General features: G+C 36.5%; 1 protein-coding gene across 4 annotated transcripts in view; it reads left to right on the top strand.

Annotated features, from left to right (window-relative positions):
* The first annotated feature begins 632 nt into the window (after nucleotides 1-632).
* Nucleotides 633-24,021, top strand: part of LOC127837647 (RNA-binding protein 1-like) — a 29,917-nt gene continuing 6,528 nt past the window's right edge. For 2 of the 4 annotated variants that reach the window (XM_052364914.1, XM_052364905.1), the window contains exons 1-3: nucleotides 650-715; nucleotides 12,404-12,613; nucleotides 13,172-13,291. In XM_052364914.1, the coding sequence (XP_052220874.1) occupies nucleotides 12,405-12,613; nucleotides 13,172-13,291 (329 nt within the window). In that variant the 5' untranslated portion in view covers nucleotides 650-715; nucleotide 12,404. Of the gene's footprint in view, nucleotides 716-12,403; nucleotides 12,614-13,171; nucleotides 13,292-20,360; nucleotides 20,619-24,021 lie in introns of all 4 variants that reach the window. The other 2 variants (XR_008029427.1, XM_052364910.1) reach the window with 2 other exon arrangements.

The following is a 24,021-nucleotide window of genomic DNA, read 5'->3' as shown; positions in this document are numbered from 1 at the left end:
AACATTTCCAAACAACACTTGATCTTTCCAAATCTTTAAGGTCAGTAGTACACATAGATAAACAAGACTGGTGGTACCAAATACTACAATCATCGCACGCTGATCCCTCCTGGGACTTAGTAACAGGCATGTCACACATTGCACAGGGCAATACAGTTACATTTCTAGCTGGGCCAGGATTTTGTTATATGTCGCCTGACAAAAGTAAAATAGCAATCAGTACCGGTAGTCCACTCCTTGCATCTGAAAATGCTCAGGGTAATGTTACTTTTTCGTGTTTTTGACAGTTTGGCGTAATAAGCCCTGTAACTATTTACAGTCGAGGCTGATGGCCCCAGATTTAATTAGTTATTAAATTAATTTGTGTCAGAAATGTGATTTTGTTTACGTGCTTTATTTAATCATTTTTATTTAATCATTTTATTTAATTGATTTATTTTAGGGCTTAGTTCGATTTTTGAGATGTTTTGAATCCCAAATGCTTTGCGTTTACAGTTATCTCAGCTTTAATATTTAAATGTTGAGTATTGGGTTATTGAAATATCCATTCAATTTTATTCATAATGGCGTTTGAGTGTTGACGAGAAATATCTCCGGTTTTCAAATATGTTTTATATTCCTTATTAGTTGTATGTTACCCAAATATTCATGTTACTTCCGGAAAAAACCAGTCTGTTGAAGGTACACGCACACGCACACATTTGTTTTTTGCCAGGTAATTCTCAAAGTGCAACTGTAATTAAAGAATTGCGATCATATAATCTTGTAACATATTCAAATTAATTTATGTCATTTTATTTTACGCAAAACTTTGTTTGTATGTATTATTCAGTGCCGGAAATTAAATCTCAAAGTTTACTGTTCAAGGCTACACACAACTAAAATATTAAAAGTTTTAACAGAACTCTCCAATTATTTAAACGTTACAACGCTTTATAATTTTCTGGTTTTGAAATTGTGTAGCGATGCATAAAATGGATATTTTAGAGCATGGTAAATGTTCAGTAGCCTGTTTTCCTATCTTTTCGCCCACTTAAGAATATAATAATCTCAGTCATTGAAGTTCAGATTTAAATCTACCTTGATTTACCTTGATTTACCTTGATCTTCGGGCCGTAATATTAGACAAAGTCTATCGTGGCCCCTCTTCTTTAAAATGTTATACGCGACATAGTGCGCTACACAGTTGATTTAAATTTTTTCTTATTCCAGTTCTCTTTGTTCAAATTCGATTTGAACACATTCAGGGATGTTGAAGAGACAGTTTCTTCTGAAAGGGCATTCCACATGTTCACTGTCCTAGCTCCAAATGAATTTAGCTTTACATTATGATGACACTTTTTTTTTATGAATTTTAGGTGATGACCTCTCAAATCCCCTTGAGCCAAGTTTAATATATTGCTCCATTTTAGGTCGTCCAATCCGTAAATAGACTTATACAGAGTAATCATATCACTCCTATCTCTTCGGTACTCCAGAGTTGGTAGACCAAGGAATTTTAATCTTTCTTCATATGGGAGGGTAGAACATGCAGGAACCAGTCGTGTAGCTCTCCTCTGAAAATCCTCAATCTTTTTAATGTCCTTTTTAAGATATGGCGACCAAAAATTTGATCCATATTCAAGAATAGGCCTAACTAATGATTTATAGAGAGGAAGCAACATTTCCGTTTCCATGTATTCGAAAGATCTGTGAATAAGTCCTAGTACTCTCTGTGCCTTAGAAGTAATGTTTGATATGTGCTCTCCAAAATGTAAATTTTCATTGAAAGTCACTCCAAGGTCCTTCTCAGATTGTGCCGAGTCCAGGTGTATGAAATTTCCATCTTTATCGAGCATTGAATACCCAGTGCTCCAGCTAGGCCTAAATCAAAGGGCGCCGCGCCCTGCCCTCCCGAACCTCCGCCCTGCCCCCCTGAACCTCACTCTGCCCCCCCCCCCTCAAAAAAAAAAATATTTTTTTTTTTTTTTTTTTTTTTTTTTTAACTTTTGATAATTCATAAATCTCTTATTACATTGTAATTAGTTTAATCCTCATTGTAGACATTATATTTGAATGGTTTAATAATAATGGGAATAATACAATTATTTATAACATATAAATTAACATGCAATAGAAAGCATTCCAGAAACACCCACGCGCTCGAATGTGCCCTTTTCACAAAATACTGCGCGTCGAAAGTGCCCTTTTCACAAAATACTGCGCGTCGAAAGTGCCCTTTTGACAAAAAAGCCACCCTGCCCTTTTCAAATTCTAGCTGGAGCACTGATACCTATGCCTTTCATTAGTAGATCCTATATGCATGACTTTGCATTTTTTGGCATTGAAAGAAAGCTTCCATTTCGAACTCCAGTCACACAGGTTGTCCAGATCTTGCTGCAATTCATCACATTGAGTAGTGGTATTAACATTTGAGTAAATCTTGGTATCATCCGCAAAAATTTTGACTATTCCATTGACAACATCTGACAAGTCATTTATAAAGCAAAGAAAAAGTACAGGACCCAGAACGCTTCCTTGTGGAACTCCGCTTATGACTTTAGACCCATTGGACATTGCTGGGCCTATCCTTACACATTGAGATCGTGCTGTTAGAAAATTCTCAAACCAATTTAGGGTAACACCATGCACACCCAGACAATTTAGTTTAAATAAAAGCCTATCATGTGCCACGCTGTCAAAGGCTTTGCTGAAATCTAGATAAATAACATCTATAGGGGATCCTTCATCAACACTTTCAGCCCATCTGTCGAGTACAAGCAAGTCCGGCTAGTAATTTGGGAATTTGTACTAGCCCGAGAAAGATTTTACTAGCCCAAACATTTTTGTTCAAAATGAAGATAAACATAACATAAAACATCAAAAAAAGCATTTAATTATTCCATATTTTGAATACAATACAACTCTCTTATTATTTTCATCCTCGTCCATGTCAGCTTCCTCGTCATTTGAGCCAACCTCTTTCAGATCCTGAAATAAGAAGAAATTAATTTCACACACCGATTTCAATCTTGCCACAATTATAAATATATACACAAAGTTTAGGTAAAAAATAGAAGAACTGTATCCCATATATCCATGTGAAAGAGAGAGCAAACCAGTCACAAAACATGGTATGTGTTTCTGTATTATACCTCAGCCATAGTCTGCCAACTGCCCATGATGAAAGGAGTTTTCGTTCTCTCCCTTTTTCATCATAGCGTTTCTTTGTGGCAACCCTGCCAGCAACTTCTGTGGGCGCTCTCTTCCCCGGTTTCGCCCCCGCGACTTACTTCTATGACAACTGTTCATCCATTTACTCTCTGTGTCCCGAACGCAAAACATTTATTTTACATTATACATTTAGTAATCCGGGAGCCACAAAACCATGCGCTTTATGCGCAGTAATCCAATTATCGGCTGATTGCGCAGCACGTGTGCGCAATGTGTTAAAGACATTGATATAAGCGGCTCAAAACTTATGTTTACAAATATTGAAAAATGAAAGTGGGACAGGTTTTTTTGTTTTCTGAATTTTACAATCACATCAGGCTTGTAATATTGGATTTCCTACAAGCCCGAAAGAAAAAATATTATTTTTTTGTTGTCGGACTAGTGCGAATTTCGAAGACTGTAATCGGTAGATTGTTAATAAACAATTAAATAAAAAATAACACTTTATATTAACGAAATGTATTTAACAAACAAGTTTTAATGTGAACTTCCATCGGAAATGGTTTGTTTACAAAAATTTACCTTGTTTTTATTTGACAGTTGTAGGTCAGATTCGCTCTTACGCTTCCTATCTATTCAGCCATTCTGATTGGTCAAACGTTGGCGTGTGCAGAATGAGGTTATGTACCGGGTATTGATTGGTCAAATATTGGCGTATGCAGAATGAGGTTAGGTACAGGGTATCGCTTAATTTTCGTAAAGTCTGTGTTAAGCGAGTTGTTGGGTTTTTGTGAGTGTATATTTTTTAACGAATGCAACAAAATTCTGTAACAAAAGAATTCTGTATTCACAAAAAGTTAAAAAAATTATATGCGCAATTCCCAAAATTCCAGTTTGGCGTTTTCCCAACATGGAGCAGAAAAGGCCTGGTACTACTCCATGATAAAATCGTGACCAGATACCGGATGTTATCTTTGTGGAAATTTTGCAATTAGATGCAGTATTACGTAACTTATTTTAAAAATTATGACGGAATTAATTACAATCAATTCAACTGTAAATGTTTTAATAAATTTTTAAATGGGTTTATAATTCGCTAACTGCTTTTACTCAAATTGTTTTAAACCAGCAGCAGTCTTAAAACAGATTTAATTGTTTATTTAAGCCGATGAGATGTACAGTTACACCATTGTTTTGTTTTTACACCATACATTTTCTTTTGTCTAGATGCCCGGTTCTGACCGGTGTTGATGCAGACTGCGTTTCCAATTTTCCAGTCAATAACACGGCAATATATTGTCACACAGTCTACGGTTGAAACAGTTAAAAAATCTGGGACGGCACTAGAGCTGCAACGATTCACCAACAGCTGGATTTCGATTTCCGACACTCTGATACCGATTTTTTCGATTCGATTCATCTTCAAACCTAGTTTTATCATATATTCACTCTTATGCCTCAAAATTGACATTTCTGTTCAAATGTGATTACAATAGAACACATAAAAAAGAATAGCAAATTAGGAATCAATTTTAATATAAAAAATTTATGACAGGAAGATTGTGTTGATTACACAATAATATAAATAATAAATAAATATTCATAAGAACGTATCTGGAATCAGTTGAATGGTAGTACTATCACTATTACAGTACACTCCACGCGTTTTCCCCAATTTCCCTCCATACTCCGCAGTGATTGACCTGGAGGGAGATTAAGAAAATCCCGCCAGACGCGGCGTTTGCATGATTTTGGACGCGGCGGTTAACGATAGGCAAAACTGATAAGCTGACGCGGCGGCCCTCGGCGTTGGCAATGCGGGGGAAACTCCGCGTTTTACGAGATAAAGATCAATTTAATTTTGTTTGACTTCCTGATTTTCAAATAAAATTACATTTATTACAAGTACATACATGTACATGTAGTATCATATTTACAATTAAAAAAAACAACCAAGATAGATCGATCCCGACGTGGTTGTAGAAGTAGTTGTTGTTGTATAGAAAACTCGTTGATTTACGACAAACAAAACGTCGTCTTTTTACTAATACTTACCAATTAATATACACACAGTTTACAACATTGTTTTTATTTTGATAATTTAATCCAAATTTTTTATGTTAGCAGGTGATTTTCTATACAGAACATGTAAACAAATGAACAGGCACCCTAAAAATCTCGCAAATCTGTGTGAATTGACAGTTTGACGTTATCAAAGAAAAGCCGCTTTCTGTCTAAAGGCATAACTTACTCAAGTAAACACGTTCAACGAATGCATAAGGAATGGTTTTAATTGTCAGAACAAAGTCAATTCTCTGCTCGCTAATTCATTTATTTTCTCTTTGAAGTTAGGTTATTCCATTGATTGCTAAAAGAAGGTGGTAACTATTGAGTTGATAATTGCATTTAATATTCACAGTTGTATTCTTGTTGCGTCGACATTCAAAACAATGTTTACCAGTAATTATGGACCAAATCGGCAGAGTGACATTCACACATGTTAATCCCTTTTGTCAAAACACCGCAGACAGCAGTCTACACAATAGGTCAGTAGACAAGCTTTGCGTGTTTTCATAACGTCAAACACTTAAAATCCAGTTTCGCCCAGATGTCTTAGTTTACAGTACAATTACTGTTAAAATAATTACTCTACTAAAATACCGTAACGATAAAGATTCGGCATGTATGATTTGAAATTATTTTGGAGGAAATATCAACTTATTCACGATATAATTTTGTTTAAAAATACCAAAGAAACTTTTAACCGAAATCAACAAAATTCAATGTTCTCTGCGCTATAAAGTTTGTATAAAAAAATCAATACACGCACGCTTTGCAGCAGCAAACCTTGTACATTGCAGCATAATTTTTGCGCGCTTTTGTCGGGAAATATACATGATGACTGTATATTGGAAGCTTTTGTAAACGTCGTTTTAACTTTAAAAATCGTAGTGTGTTTCGGATTACGAATTATTATTCTCATTTGGAAATTTTACGGAACATTTATTCTTGTCTTATATGTGTTATGATTTAAATATTAATTTGTCAAATGTCTTATGTTCATTCATATTGTAGACGTACCTGTGAATTAAAAAACATAATTTTTATACGTATTAATTTTCTATACAATTATCTTTTTTTATACATGTACTACAGTATTAAAACAATTTATTATAACAATGTTTTTATTTTTGGCATGCCCAGTAGCACACTGCTAACGCGGCGTTGCGCGGCGGTCACTGATAAGAACGGAAATTGTCTGCATTTACCGACTAGGCTAAAGTAATACACGCCGCGGGAATTAGCGAACGCGGCGTAACGCCGAGCGTTTTATCGAGTTCACCTCGCTCTCTCAACACTCGCTAGCAGAAAAAAAACGCGGAGGGAGAACGTGTGGAGTGTACTGTATACTTTAACCCAAAACCACTATAAGCATGTCTACCATTGTGCCATGACAGCATCACCTGTTACCTGTAGGACAAATCACATTCTCTAATAAACTTAACAAAACTCCAACAAAAATAGAACTAATTTTCTGGCTGGCGACTTGAGTAGTTGCACTTGTGCAACCTCTTAGTCTTGCTAAATCAACGTTATGTTTGCGTTTGACATATTGCATTAGATTAGTGGTTGAGCCGGACTTAGCGTACGCCACATCCGTGAAGCACAGTTTACACTTTGCTTTATTGGTAGGGCTACCATCCCGAAACCCAAAATACTGCCACACTTTTGACTTTAGCTTCTTTGGCGCATCTGATAATTTCAATTTGTCGGCAGCAACTTGTTCAGCCATTTTGACGCTTTTTCCGAAAGAAGACCGTAACGGGCTTATTGATTGGATGACTAAAGTAATAAGCAACCAATCGCGCGCGTCGTAATTACAGGTAAAGATAAAACCTACACCTTCCTGTATCAATAGTCAGAATACAGCACGCTTTACGTATCTATGTATATATGTTAAAGAATCGAATCAAATTTGGTAGGTTTGGTATCTTAATCGAATCAAAGCATTTCGAATCGATTTTCGATGAATCAGATCGAATCGTTGCAGCTCTAGACGGCACTTGACAGGAAAAAGATTGTTCGCCGAACATTTTCTCCAAACTATTTTTTTATTACGACATATGGGTTATATGGCCGCCAAATATCAACAACACCGGTTTGCTCATATCGGACTGGTTGACTTGTTTCATGAAATGCGTGTCAATGTATTCTTTGAAAACATCTCCATTTGACCAACCGGTCTCCGACATTGTTGCCATGGCTCCGGCTGTTTCCCTGTTCATTAGTTCCTGGTTCATTCTTTTGCCTTTGAAGACACAGAAAGGGGACATGTGGTTTCCAGCAGTGTTTGCGCAAGCTATGAGTGTTGGTGGTTGCTGATTGCGGTGAAGTTACTGACTGGAGCTTTTCTTTTGTGGGGGCAATCACATCTGGTGGGCAATGCTCAGGACTACCGTATACTTTCGCTTGTAAGACGCATTTGTAAGACTCAAATTAATAAGTTACAGTTGGGGTCGCTTTATAAGCGAGATACTGGTGAAAATAAACAAAAAAAATCAAAATATTGAGTTAACTGCGCTTTTGCTAGCCAAGTTGGACACTTGTCAGTTGTTTTTAATCATCGCGGCAGCCATTTGCATTTTCTCTAAAGTCTGTATTGGCCCGTACCGTTTATCGGAACGCTTTGTTCAGTAACCGATTTATTTGTAATAAAATGTATTGTTCCTGATTTTGTTGTCTATTATTTTTAATTTGAATTTTGTTATTTTTGGGGCGTAAGACGTTATATTGTTTGTGATTATTCTTAAAAAGTTTGTATCACCTGATTGTTTGCGCGCGATGTTGTTAAATGTCATATAAATTGGCCATTATAGTATACGTATGTAAGCGGCGACACGATGCCAACATGCTTAAAACAAAAGCAAAATCAATTCTCAGTTTGAAATTGTCAAATGTTAAACAAGCTGCCGATTACAAATGCTACTTGACAAGTTTGTATCACCTGATCATCTTTGTTCCATGTTGTTAATTGTCGATTAAGACATAATTGGCAATTAGGGTATCCTCTGAAGTAAGTTACCAGATTGCAACGGTCAATTGTTACATAAACACGTTTATTCAGACGACCCCCAATGCCGATGACACCTTATTTATAAGGGGCCAACAACAACGGGAGCAAAGAGCGACCGCATGCAATTATCCGCAAATGACTTTCTTCTTGACACGTGATATCGATCTGCGCTTCGGAGTCTATCACTCTATCACGCGATTGGCTAATTTTATAAAAGTAGGCGTTACCTATTGTTGATAAACAATGGGCGTAAAATTTGCATAATCTAGGTAATAAAACTAAACACTTTCGAAATATCTGCCTATTAGTTTTAAATACCTGTCAAGCAATACAATTAAGATGACTGATACGATCAATTTTGCTTGTGCATTGATATTACGAACGTAATATGTTTGCAATTGTTTGCAATTGTTAGGGCAAATGATTAAATACGCAATTGTTAGAAATTTTGTTAATTTGATAATTATTTTTATTGCATGAATAATACTTGAAAATAAATTAAAACCCACAAATATATCATAAAATAAACAAATATTATTTACTTTGTTGTTTGATTGTTTTGTTTTTTAGACTTGCGTGAATTACTAATTGTATGCAGCGCGAGTTTGAAAAATTCTCAATGTGTTACTAATTAATGATTTTCTATAACATTCTGCCATTTTTCGGCCGATGAAACCCGACTCCGTTTCAACCGACTCTATTACTGTATACTTACTATTTTTCAAGTTTCTATTTATTACCCGATAATCCCGTTTATTCCGTTTTTATCAATCTCTTTCTGGTAAATATTTACGAGCTTTCAGTTATTTCTTTAACACAAACCTTGCCATTTTTTAAGTGACTATTTATAGATTTGATGAAATATTGCCTCTGAATATGCGTCAATCCCCTGACCTGTTGTGTGCTTGTTAAAACGCTCAATACACGTCATTTGTATGCAATAGACGCGACGTTGTACATGCTGCATAATTCGCGCTCTTTTTAATTGAGAAAAAGATTCGACACAAAATAAATTTGCACTGCTTATTTGAAGCAAAAATATTTAACGTTGCGGTAACATTTACATTCGGAAGTGTGTTTCGGATTAAAAACGCGTTAACATCGACTTACGGTAATGGGTTTCGGATTACAAATTTAATTATTCCCATTTGAGATTTCAACAAATATAAACCGTTGCGTAATAAATTCAACGATAATTTGTTTACACACTTTACGAGTCGAATAAATGTTTTGACGGAATTATGCATGAAATTCACGTTGTCCACGAGGATCACGGCCGGTTGCCATCATCAGTCTTCTAACTATCGATTATCGGACGAAACATTTACAAGTGTGCGTAATTAATTCAACGAAAATTTGTTAAAGCGCATTACGTGTCGAATAAATGTAAAAAAAACGAGGTGAATCAGTTCTATAAATGGACATGTTGAAATATACATGTTCTGGAATTAAATAAATTGTTGTCACATAATTGTAACCGCTATAATAATTAATTGTTTACCACTTGCAATTAATTTCTCGTATTAATTATGAGTCATAGGTAACACTTGTTTACAGTAAAAAGGTGTGATGATGATGCCCGAAACCGTCTTTAATGTTGTGCACTGTACTAATTACCGGTTTTATATTACTCAAATGGTACAACTATTTGCTAATCAAGCTGCGATAAACTCTTATTTCATGCCCGACGTCAATCAAAAATAATGGTCGATAGTTAACCCCGCCCCCATAAGCATTCGCGTAACCGATTGGACGATGAACTTCACAGTTTGACGACTGGAAAGTTACCAGATACATCCTTGTCAGCATTTAAATGACCGTGTAATGTTAGAATAATCGATACGCGCGTCATGCTATTCTCTTATCAGTGGATTATCCATTACCCCATGTGGTGTTTATAGCGATTACTTGTGAAAGTAGGTACCGAGTGCTCTTTTAAAACAGGGAATATTGATACACTGATAGGGAAACCTTGATTTTTTTGGACAATCTCCACTTTCTTTTACTGAAGAATACACTGATCGGAACATTTCAAGCGCCCCGGGGACTCTGATTTCGAAATTCAAGCGCCCCGGCAAGGGGCGCTTAAATGGCCTGGGGAAGGCACTGAAGCGTCTGGTATGGAATACTGAACTCCATAGCCGTCTTCTGTATAGATTTCTTGTTGACACGAATCTCAGATACAGCCTTGTTCAGAATTTGGACACGTGAGGAAACGTGGATTTACAGTTTATTGCGTCATTAAGAAAATGACCGAATAGATAGGCAACAAGGATTTTACTGTTTCCTCACAAATATCATAACTACAATTAAAATTTGCGAATCTGAAATATTTTTTTTAATTTTGTCAATTTACCAAAGCGTGAAAAGGCCACTTAAAAATTTGAAGTTTCAAAAAGTGAAACATTCATAAATATTTTTTAGATAATCTGATCAGATCTGGTCTCTATACCTGACATCTTTACTTATGATGTTTATCGTCGTTTGATCAGTTTTGTGCAAGTTTCCAGCATAAGTCAGGGCTTTTTTTCAGCTTTTTGAAAAGATAGCCCGTGGCTTTGAAATTGAGTTTTTTTCAGCATTTTCAAGAAATTGGGAAAATAAATTGGGATTTAAAAGTACATGAATGAGTTCAGCATCTTCAATCACATTTATATGGGTGAAAGTTTTCCGTATTATTACGGAATTCCGTATTTTTTGGCTTCTTAGAGGTCGTTTTCGTGAATCATGTAAATCCGATGAGATTTTGTTGAGGGGGGTGGGGGGGTAGGCCATGTGTCCATCAATGCCGAAAAACAAAATAAACAAAATACGCTCGATTCCAGACGTGATAAATTGGTTTCCCACTGTTCTGTTAACCCATATCTAATTATAGATTCGATTCGGCCATTGCTTCTCTATAAGTCTATCCCCCTGGGGGTTTTGCTCTTTCATTTTCTATAGCCTCGCGAATCGTTCTACCCCTCTGGGCACTATTCGCCCGAAATAAAATGTCTCCGTAAGACCCTCCGCGCATGTAGAAGGCAGCATGGCGTCACCTCATAAGAATATTCTGACGAAATCTGCCTATAATTTACGATTCCTTTGTCGATGAGATTGGTTTAACAAACAAACAAAACATCATTCCGGGTAGCGCATATGATATTGTGATATCTGTTTCAAAACGATCAAGTACCAATCAAATGGGAAAAAGGTGTTCAAGTCTCACGCCGAGGACGTTACGCATGTGAAAAATTACCAGACATGTAATTCAAATCATTAGTAAATAACTAGATAAGATATAAAAACAAATGTTTTTTCTGTTTTGAATCACTTAAAAATTCAGGTGTCTTTAAGCTAAGGAGAAGTGATTTCTTTGTTTCAAATAAGCTAAAATGCAGGAGCTTGCCCTGCCCTGGACCCACCGGGGGCCCTATCGGCCCCAGGCCCCCAGATTTTATTAACCAGGTTTTCCGAAGGAAAAAACTGGTTATTAGATTGGCGAATGCTGGCGGGCGGTCGGAACAAGCTTGTCCGGGCCATAACTATGTCGTTCATTGTCAGATTTTAAAATCATTTGGCACGTTTGTTCACCATCATTGGACGGTGTGTCGCGCGAAATAATTACGTCGATATCTCCAAGGTCAAGGTCACACTTTGAGTTCAAAGGTCAAAAATGGCCATAAATGAGCTTGTCCTGGCCATAACTATGTCATTCATTGAGATTTTAAAATCATTTGGCACATTTGTTTACCATCATGGGACGGTGTGTCGCACGAAAGAATCATGTCAATATCTCCAATGTCAAGGTCGCCACGACTAAAAATAGATTTTTTTTTAAAACAAACTTACAAAGGGGGTTAATTTTGTTTGTTCATTTCAAAAGTTCAGTTTGAGTTTTCTCCCTTTATCAGATTTTTTTTTCACAATGAAAACCTGGTTTTGTGACAATTTTGTCCCTTGTTTTTAGTATTTTGGGAATTTCCTACTTTCACCCATGCATTTAAGGTTCCAAATAGCTGTTTTGTGCAGTCGCTTAAATTAACCCTTCTGTAAAGCATTTTATACAGGGCATGCTCATTTTCACTGTTTAATACTGGTGTGAAATTAAATTGTTTTTTGCTTTCAATAATACGGGCTTCATTGTGGAACTATACATTAAACGTACATGATTGGTAATCCTGTATTGTATTGCAGCATGTCAGCGCCCAGGGACTGGAATCTGGACTGTAAGGTGTATGTTGGTGAGATTGGCTATGGGGCAGCCAAGCAAGAACTTGAAGATTTATTCTCTGAGTATGGACCACTGAAGAATGTCTGGGTGGCTCGCAATCCACCTGGGTTTGCCTTTGTAGAGTTTGAAGACCACCGAGATGCTCAAGACGCTGTGGATGCTCTTGATGGAGCGTAGGTTACCAAGTTCACTTTATTGGCTTATAACAGGAAATTGCCTTGTCTTTAATAAAAAATTCCCCGATTGTTTAGTTGGAGTAGATATACAATATGTTTTAAAGGGCAAATTTACTACATTCTAATGTTCTCATCATCATAACTTCCATCCATTTAAGTTCAACCTTAGGAAATATAATACTGAAAACACTTGTATTCTCAATTTTTTAGCAAAACAACAATAGTGCTACTTTCCCAACTTCAGTCAAAACGCCTCAAATTTGTCCATTCCAAAGGGACCTGGCCCCATTCCCAAAACGGTGGAAAAAAACACTTGACATGCTCTTGTTGAGCTTCTGTGACCATGTCGAAATTTTGAAGTAGAAATTGAGATTTAATACTGGAATACAGAGAAAATACATTTAAATTACAAATAAAAAAAACAAACAGTCTGAGGACAAAAAACATATAATATTCATGTAAATAATATAAGCAGTATATTGTTAGATATGTATACAGGATTTATTAAGATTTCATGGACATACACAAGTAAAAAGCACAATGTTACATTTTCAGGCGTATAAATGGGCGTAGGGCAAGAGTAGAAATGTCCAGTGGAAAGTCTCGCTGGGGCAGAGGTGGCCCCCCACCCCGTAGAGGCCCTAGGAATGGGGACAGGGAAAGGCGCAGATCCAGGTATGTATCGCCCAGGTGGAGAGGCTATCTCCTTCAACTTTTCCTTGTACTCCAGACACTATACCGGTGATGTTTTCTTCCTGGCCTATGGTGACTTGAATATATGTCAGTTGTAATGCTTTCTTTTTTATTGACATGTGTTGAAAGTGAGGAATATTTTCAATAGCATATGTGCATGTTTTCTTTGCATTCATGTTTTCTGTAAAATTAACTTTGTTGAATTTAGATGAAGTACATGCAGATTGTTTTATTTTACTTACATGTATGTACACCTAACATTAATTTTGCTCTGCCTATTTATTTTTATCAAAATTTATTTGTCATGGACGGCCCATCGTGTACAAATAGTCGTGTGTTATTTATATTAGTAACTTGTTAGTAGTGCTTAAACTATCGGGTATTTATGGCTTTCGGATGAAAAGTTGAGCATATTTTTTTACTTACTGTTGCTTTTGCAATTTCAGCTTTATGTAATACATTGAAATGTTACATTTTATAACAATCAGATTTCAGATAAAATGTGTAAAATAATATAATATTATCTCAAAGCCTGGTAAACATGGTTGCTGGGTAGACTAGCATGTTGCAAGTCTAATTCGTTACATTGTATGTAATGGAAGTTGTACATTCGCATGCTGTACCTATACATTTGAATGTCTATGACATGAAAGTAAATACTTGGAAATCTGGCATAGGATAAGCCATGATAAAAAAATTATTATTATAAACTAAAACACCAAAATAGATTCCATTGGTAGTACATGCACATGTTGTTAGTCCCCTTGAGACTGGATAGGACTGGAGGCGGTCATCTGTGTCTCTGCCTGTCCATGCTAAAGTGGATCCGGTGATAACTCAAAATGATCTTTAGTGAGGTTGATAAAACATTGAATGTGGTAAGAGGGCCATTATAGGATAATTATGCTAAAACTAATTTCTGGATCATAACGCAAGTTAAAAGAACTTAAGCTTTGTTTTTAAAACTAATGGAGATTCTGGTCTTTTCTGACCACATTTAATTGGCAAGGGACTGCTGATATGTTTGAGAAAAGGCTTTTGTTTCAGTGGCCTTGTATAAAATAGGTAAATAGAATTAATGTTGTATATGATAGCTATTGGTTAAAATAATTGAATCTTCCAAAGCTTACGTATATTTAATCCATGATTTCATAATGCTACCGGGACAGTTTTCTCAAGCATTTCACTTGTGAATCAAGAAAAATAAACTTTGCCCATTTGCTGTGATTTGGCTTGATGAAGACTAAACCTAGCAATACATTTACAATAACCATCCTCAGTATTTCACAACAAAGAAAGTGTTATAATACATTTGACTATTGTTCAGCTAGAACTTGCTTGGCTGGAATATTATATTGTCTTGAAGTCTTCTCAAATGAGCGTTGTTTGTTGCTATATTTAATAAATTTCATTTAAAGCTAGGCTTTGGGATGGTCAAATTTTCTGATTGCTTCCTCAGTATTGGTCACAATTTTCTTTGCTTGATTTTGCGTTGAAATCCTTTAAGGTCTCCTTAAGTTGTTCATCAAATATGTGCTCCTGATAAGTGTCATGTGATAACAGTTTCTCAGCTGTTGCAAACCTGTCAACTTAATCTTTAATTTAGTAAAATATGCAATAGACATTTTGTCTACAATTTTGTGTTTTATAGAAACAGCACTTTCAGGATTCTCTTAAAGCATTATAATGGCAGAAAGGAGTTATCTCTTCATGCTGTCCAATCTACAGAAGGCCTATGTGTTTTATAGTAATCTGGTTTGGGAAATTTTATGAGTCGCGTTCTGAGAAAACTGGGCATAATACATGTGCGTATAGTGTTGTCCCAGATCAGCCTGTGCAGTCCGCACAAGCTAATCAGGGACGACACTTTCCTCTTAAATTGGACACTTTACGCACATGCATTATGCCGAGTTTTCTCAGAACGCGACTCTTATGAGCAGATTTTATTATGTCGGTTGGGGCAATGTAATAATGTCATTGCCAGTACAATTTAATATTGTTGCACCCATTTATTACATATAAAGTCTCAAGTCCTGAGTTGGCATGGTTTGTATACCTGAGTGAAGTTACAGCTACGCGATATTTTGTTAGTAGATATTGTTTAGCCATATGTATTTTTGATGGGGTTATTGTTGAGCTGTTCCCATTATAACGTCACATAATTTTAATCTCATCAGGTATAAGCTCAGAGCTCAATGTGCATAACTCCTGCATCTATGCCAGAAGGGGTAATCACGTGATAGTCAAGATTGCGACGTTCTTTCCGAGGCAGGTATTTTTCGCCTGTTTTCTACCCTTAATAATTTGTATTTATTGTTTAAATGCTTCTTATTTTCCAGCCATATCAATAAGAAAGTTACTAGAGTTTATTTCGTTTTTATATTCGCTCTTTATCTCGACTTTACTCGCTGCAAAATTTCTAAGCGGGATGACCTAAGCGGAGATATTAATCAAATTTTATTAGGAAATAAACACTAATCACATGTTTACTAATATGGCTGGAAAGAGCGTCATTTAAAAATAAAAATAAAGTAGTTAAGGGTATAAAACGGTGAAAAATATCTGTCTTGGCATTAACGTTGCCATCTTGACTATCATGTGATTACCCCCCCCCCCCTCTGTATGCGTGTCAATCATTTAAAAAGTAACTATTTAGTCTATGCATAATTACTTAATTGGAAACAAACAACAACAAAAGTATAATTATGTTATGTAAAATTGCAAAAACTATGTCATTTAGTTTTTAGAAAGGCCATTTTGCATCTTTGAAGACATTTTCGCAAATAAAATTAACCCATTTATGCCTAGCATCTAGAAAAAAAGCCTTGGCAAACAGCATAGACCCAGATGAGACACCGCATGATGCGGTGTCTCATCAGGGTCTATGCTGTTTGCTTAAAGGAATTTCTGTAAGAAATATTATAAATATAGAAATAAATATACCAGACATCCCCAATTTTGGAAATAAATTGATCCACTTTAGAAGGATGGGAGAGTTTACTAGGCATAAATGGGTTAAAAAGTCCTTTGAGCATGTTCTGCCTACTTTTTGGCTAACCTGGGCACGTTGAACTTTTGTGATGGCCCAGCTCAAAACAGAGACCTTTTTGTCATAAACTTGGTCAAAAGGTTAAATTGAAAAACATTTTTTCTGCACTAAAATTGTTTTTAAACTTGATGGAAAATACTGTCTCATTTGTGCTGAAACGCCTTCAGTGTAAATGCAAATTAGACATGATTTTCCGGACACTTCAGAAACAAGGCCATCGTGTTTGTATTTTTGTCATATCTTCCTGCAAAACTGTTGTTGGAAATATTGAGCAATACTAGTGATTGTGAGAGGTTCTTGCTACACTTGTGTTAGATGAACACATTATATAGTTAAGAAATATTTAGTGACCTCTTTAATATGTACAGTGAAACCATGCTATTAAGACCACTTGTGGGACTTTTGAAAAGTGGTCTTAATAGCGAGGTGGTCTTAATTATGAGATTTCATGAATTTGATGGACATATAATTACAACAACATAAATATTCAATGAACTTTAATCTTTTTGCATACAATATAACAGTCATCAGTTGATACATTGTACATATAATTACAACAACATAAATATTCAATGAACTTTAATCTTTTTGCATACAATATAACAGTCATCAGTTGATACATTGTATTTATACATTTATACATTGTACAAAGCTTTTCATACAAGAAGTGAAAATACATGTACATGCACATGATCATTGATGTTTACTTGAAGAATGAGTCGATTCTTAGCAGAGCTTTTTACTTTCACAGCCTGATTTTCTAGACTTTCCTGCAGTCTACCACATTCAAATGCTTCAGTTGCCATATCTTTGCTGTAACAGAAAAGTCTTATTTGTGCTAACCAATGCAAAGCATCTTGATAGGAATTAATTTTCAGTTCAGTTTGCTCGGGCTGTAGTTCTTCTTTTTCATCTTGAACAATCTGGGGATCAGTCACACTCACAGGCTTCAACACAGTTTCCATAAGTTCTTTCTCCCAATTTTCACTCAGGTCTGAATGAACAGGGATGTTGCTGTCAATGGCCTCAAACTCCTCTGCGGACATTGCGTTTTCAAGTTTCAAATCTGTCTGGGCTGTTCGTAGCATGTCCCTCAATTCTGAGAGAGACATGTTGTCGGATAGCTCAGAGAGGGGAAGGTTGTCACTGTCGTCAAAGTGCACACCAGACTTCTTGAAACAACCGGAGACGGTTTCTCTTTTGATTTCATTGACTGATGAGTGAACCCATTGCACAGCATCAAGCACAGACACGCACTTAGACAACTCCACAGCACTCATGCTTTCTTTGTCAATCTTCGATAGCACTGAACGGAGAAGTCTTTTTCGGTACAACTGCTTCATGTTTTGGATGATACCCTGGTCTAGAGGTTGAAGCTTGGATGTTGTGTTCGCTGGAAGGAACACAATTTTGACGTTGGTAAGTTGTAGGTCTGGAGGATGTGACGGCGCGTTATCCAGGAGGAGAAGGACATTTCTCCTGGCCCGGCGCATTCGTTGGTTGAAGAGCTGAACCCACTCTGTAAAGAGGGCTCTTGTCATCCACGCCTTCTTGTTGTGACGCCACATCACTGGAAGTCGTGATACGTCGGTGTTTCTGAAACACCTAGGGGTTGCCGCCTTACCAATCATAAGCGGCTTTTCAAAATCACCAACAGCGTTACAACATAGAGCCACTGTAAGTCTCTCTTTGGAACGCTTTCCACCTTTACAATCTTCACCTTTGATGGAGAGAGATTTGTCTGGGAGGGCTCTAAAGAATAACCCTGTTTCGTCCATGTTGAACACATCACAGAGATCGTAACCAGCAAGTATGGTTGGAAGTCGTTCCACCCAGTCATCCACAGTCACCTGATTCACACTGTTACTTTCACCACACACTGCCGCGAAGTTAATGTTATGTCTCTCGCGAAAACGGCCAAGCCACCCATTGGATGCCTTGAAGTCTGTTACCCCCAGTTCTGACGCATAGAACAAGGCTTTTTCTTGAAGCATGGGACCGGAGAGTGGAATACCCTGTGACCTGGCTGTCTTAAACCACTCCCACATGAGAGTGTTTATGTTATCAACCGGTGATCTGGTACACAGCCTTTTTCTCTCGTTGCCTTGGTTCTGTTCATAGCCGTCTAAAAATTCAGCTTTTCTTTTTAGAATAGCTTGAACCTGAGTCTTTCCAATGCCGAATAAATCGGCCAACTGCCGTTGAGATCTCCCATCACTCGCTTTGATCAAATCAATTTTTTCTTTTAAACACAACTCTTTCTGTTTACGCTTATCCATTTTGAATAACGATATGGTATAAAGGTCGGTTTTTATATCCATCACGAACAAAATCATGTTACTCAAATATCCTAACTGTTAAATTATTCGCCGTATTTAATCTTTAAAGTATGTACCAAACAACTACCAATTTACCCATCAAAGACTCGATAATAATAGCTAATTGTCAATCAAGGGTTAAAAATAATAACAAGTGCCGAAAATCTAACACCTGTGTCGCAAATCGATGCCAAAAACCGTTGTCGTTAATTGAGGTTAATTGGGTCACAATGGCTTCGTACACAAGCCCGATAGTACCACAACACCAGATTAAGTAAGGTGTGAAAATTACTGGTCCTTTGGCGGGTGTCAATTAAGAACAATATCGATTATTGGTACTGATTAAAGTGGTCGTAATAGCGGATTAGCGGGTTGGTCGGATTAGTGAGTGTAACGACCATTGAAATAGAGAAGAAAACAATCGGGACTGAAAAATGGTGGTCGACTTAGCGAGTTGGTCGGAATACCGAGTTGGTCGTAAAGAGGGTTTTCACTGTACATATTGTTATTCATTTTTTTCTTGCCTTACAAATGCTCGAGGTGAGCTTTTGTGATCACACTATTTCTGGTGTCTGCTTTGTTTCGTGTGCATTAATATGTCCCCTAGTCTATACTGTGGGACATATTGTTTTTGCCTTGTTTGTTGGTTTGTTTGTTTGCGTCAAACTTTAATATTTGCCATAACTTTTGCCATATTGAAGATAGCAACTTGATATTTGGCATGCATGTGTATCTCATGAAGCAGCACATTTTGAATGGTGAAAGTTCTAGGTCATCCTTCAAGGTCAAAGGTCAAATATATTGAGGGGGACATAGTGTTTCGTACTACAGTCCGATTCTAAGAAGGTTATGAGAGACAAGCACGACGTTTTACACCTGAGTTTTGATTTAGTGACATGAGCTTGTGAATGGTCGAATAGCAATCGGGAAGTGATCATGTACGGTTGAGTAGCCGTCGGGTAGCAGTCTTGTGAATCTGTACACACAAACGAATAGAGGTCGAGTGGATCGTGTTGCCATCTAAAATAACTTGGGTAGAGGTCGAGCCGATCGGGTACAGATCGTGTAAAAGATGTTAATCCGATCGCCATACAATTGCTTCACGATCAACTCGATCTTCTACACGACTAATACACGACCACTTCCAGAGCTCTTCTCAATCCATTACCTCCCTGACTGCCCCCGACCACACATGCTGACCGAACCTGACCAGAACCCGACAGCTTGCTCGGGCTTGTTCGAGTTGATCTGATCGGCAATGGGAACCCAGCTTTATACTGAATTTTTAACACTTTCATAATAACATTAATGTCTCAAGCTTGATGGTTAGAGTGTTGACTTGACAATATCTAGGTCTAGTTTGAATTTGTGTACGGTGGGTCCCTAAGCTGGGTCACCAGGTAAAATCGTTAGACAATTATTACCACTACAGAGGCCACATTATGTCCCAGAACTTGGTAAGAATGTTTATATTGACAATATGAAGGGCATGGTTGACCCTAGGTAACGTGGGGTCAAAAATAGACTCTTCAATGATAGATGTCCCTGAACTCGGGTGAGTGCTTAAAGCAATTATGGCCCTCTTATTCAAACTTACTAGTAGCAATTTTTGTTGCAGTAGTGATGCAGTGATAGCATAAATTGAGTGTTTCACTTCAATAACTTTTGTGTATATTTATGTCAGGAACGAGCCCACTCCACTAGGGCACCTGTTTCTACAGACAACATTTGTTTCCCCTTGTCGATATCACAACCCCAATCAACGACTCGCCCTCAAACTCTCTCATCTGATTGGCTCACTTCTGCAGCAGCGCTTAGCAACGCCTGTGTCACCATAGCTACAACCTTGACCTCAACAACTCAACATTAAACAACTTTTCAACTGTAACAAATTTCAACTTATAAACCAACTTTAAAACAACCAAAAGATCTTCTTACGATGGTAATATGTAGCATATGGAGTGTTTGTAAAGGTGAACTAACATGTTTCAAAATTCTAGTTAATAATAGCATTTTTTTTAGTGTCAATTGTTAAGGCTTGTGCTTTCTCATAACTGTTCTTGTTATTAATATAATATTACTCCCATAAATGTTTATAAGATTGTCTTTGATTCTTTTTAGCTCACCTGTCACAAAGTGACATGGTGAGCTTATGTGACCGTGTGATGTCTGGCGTCCGTATGTGCATGTGTGCTTGCGTGTGTCCGTCAACAATTTGTTTGTGTAGACAGTAGAGGTCACAGTTTTCATCCAATCTTTATGAAATTTGGTCAGAATGTTTATATTGATGAAATCTGGGTTGGGATTGTATTTGGGTCATCTGAGGTCAAAAACTGGATCACTAGGTAAAAAACTAGGTCAAATAATAGAAAAACCTTGTGTAGACAATGGAGGTCGCAGTTTTCATTCAATCTTTATGAAATTTGGTCAAAATGTTTATTTTGATAAAATCTGGGTTGGGATTGTATTTGGGTCATCTGGGGTCAAAAGCTAGGTCACTAGGTCAAACACTAGGTCAAATAATAGAAAAACCTTGTGTAGACATTAGAGGTCACAGTTTTCATCCAATCTTTATGAAATTTGGTAAGAATGTTTATTTTGATGAAATCTGGGTTTGGATTGTATTTGGGTCATCTGGGGTCAAAAACTAGGTCACTAGGTCAAAAACTAGGTCAAATAATAGAAAACCTTGTGTAGACAGTAGAGGTCACAGTTTTCATCCAATCTTTATGAAATTTGGTCAGAATGATTATCTTGATGAAATCTAGGTTGGAATTGTATTTGGGTCATCTGGGGTTAAAAACTAGGTCACTCGGTCAAATACTAGGTCAAATCATAGAAAAACCTTGTGTAGACAATAGAGGTCGCAGTTTTCATCCAATCTTTATGAAATTTGGTCAGAATGTTTATCTTGATGAAATCTGGGTTGGGATTGTATTTGGGTCATCTGGGGTCAAAAACTAGGTCACGAGGTCAAATAATAGAAAAACCGTCAACAATTTGCTTGTGTAGACAGTAGAGGTCACAGTTTTCATCCAATCTTTATGAAATTTGGTCAGAATGTTTATCTTGATAAAATCTGGGTTGGGATTGTTTTTGAGTCATCTGGGGTCAAAAACAAGGGGACTAGGTCAAAAACTAGGTCAAATAATAGAAAAACTTTGTGTAGACAGTAGAGGTCATAGTTTTTATCCAATCTTTATGAAATTTAGTCAGAATGTTTATCTTGATGAAATCTGGGTTGGGATTGTTTTTGGGTCATTTAAGGTAAAAAAAACTAGGTCACTAGGTCAAAATCTAGGTCACTAGGTCAAAAACTAGGTCAAAAAATAGAAAAACCTTGCAAAGACAATAGAGGTCGCATTTTTTATCCAATCTTTATGAAATTTGGTCAGAATGTTTATCTTGATAAAGTCTGGGTTGGGATTGTTTTGAGGGTCATCTGAGGTCAAAAACTAGGTCACTAACTAGGTCACTATGTCAAATAATAGAAACTGTCAACAATTGGTTTGTGTAGACAGTAGACAGGGCTATAGATAATTTTTTGGGTAATTGGGTTTTTCACCCCCTGTTTTGACAACAATAGGGTTTTTGTAAATTCAATAGATTTTAGCAAAAAATTTAACCCCCTACTGTTGAGCTTAATTGGGTTTTTTCACCCCCGTTTTTTTTTAAACTCAATTGGGTAATTTAGGGAATGACATATATAATATAATAAAAATCTACTAAGATTACTATATTATCATGTGCATGTGAAAAATAAATATAGCAACATTAGTTAGTTTTAATTTACTTTCATGTTTGTGCATAATGTACATTTTATGACTCCACTTTCCATATCAATCACCAGCCACGGGTGTTTGTTTCGCCACTTTTTTAAAGTTTTTTCACTTACACTACCCATAACGTGTTTTTTTGGGTTTAACAACCTCATTCAAAATCTCCGATAATAACGGGCGAACTAAATTCTCGCGAGAAATGATCACATCTTTCAACAGATCGTTCAGCAAAGCAGCACAGAAGCTTTCAGTTTCCCCAATATTCTGGCGTAATTACCTGTCTTTGATGTTTGTTTGTGTGACGATTCTCTTTCTACGGCCACGAGTGGCCATTTTGATATTTTAAGAAAATGAAAGTAGAAATCGGATGGGTCTACGAATAATTACAGTAATTTACCCCAAAGGTTGATAACCGCTGGAAGGACTGCCTTCTTTTCTTCATAGGACAGCATATAAACTATTCGGTACATTTTTGTATGGGAAATAACCAGTCTTAAAAAATACGCCCGGTGTTTGAATTGCGTTTCGTGACGCAAGGTTTTTTACGGGAATTACGTTATTAAATTTATATTTGCGTTTTTGTACGCTTGATTTTGAATTTAATTACGTTTTTGGTTATTTTAATTGCGTAATAACGCACATACGCTTGTTATCTATAGCCCTGGTAGAGGTCACAGTTTTCATCCAATCTTGATGAAATTTGGTCAGAATGTTTATCTTGATGAAATCTGGGTTGGGATTGTATTTGGGTCATCTGGGGTCAAAGACTAGGTCACGAGGTCAAATAATAGAAACCCCTTGTGTAGACAATAGAGGCCACAGTTTTCATCCAATCTTTATAAACTTTTATCAGAATGTTTATATTGATGAAATATGGGTTGGGATTGTATTTGGGTCACTTGGGGTCTTAAACTAGGTCACTAGGTCAAATAATAGAAAAACCTTGTGTAGACAATAGAGATCACAGTTTTCATCCAATCATTATGAAATTTGGTCAGAATATTTATCTTGATGAAATCTGGGTTGGGATTGTATTTGGTTAGTCAGGTGAGCGATTCAGGGCAATCATGGCCCTCTTGTTACATTTTTGTTTTGCGGAATTTTTAAACCTAAATGAGTTTATTGACAAATAAATTAAATGCAAACAAAAACTTTTTTATAATTACTTGCCACTGCATATTTGCCTTAATATGAATATATGCACATGTATTGTTATGTAGATATGACCATGCAGGCTGCTTAAAGTTAGCAATAAACATTGTTAAGTATTGTTAAGTAGATGTGAGCCTACAGGCTGGTGAACATAAGTTTTATTTGTTTCAGGTATTTCTATCTGGCTATTTATATTACAGATATCTGTGTACATAGTTTGTGTGTTAGTCCATACTAAACTAAATGTCATGTCCCAAAATTCCAACTGATGATAAGTTTATATTTATTAGTGTACATGTCATGATTATGCTAAACTGTTTGCCATTTTTACAAAAAGACACACTGGCAGTTGTTCATGTGATTATATAAATGGAAAATAGTTAAATGAAGAATTATATTTGCTTTGAAGGATTT

Source organism: Dreissena polymorpha, chromosome 1, assembly GCF_020536995.1.
Source record: "Dreissena polymorpha isolate Duluth1 chromosome 1, UMN_Dpol_1.0, whole genome shotgun sequence".
NCBI classification, from domain to species: Eukaryota; Metazoa; Mollusca; class Bivalvia; order Myida; family Dreissenidae; genus Dreissena; species Dreissena polymorpha.
Note: the sequence above shows the minus strand (reverse complement) of the source record. Positions and strands in the feature narration are given on the sequence as shown.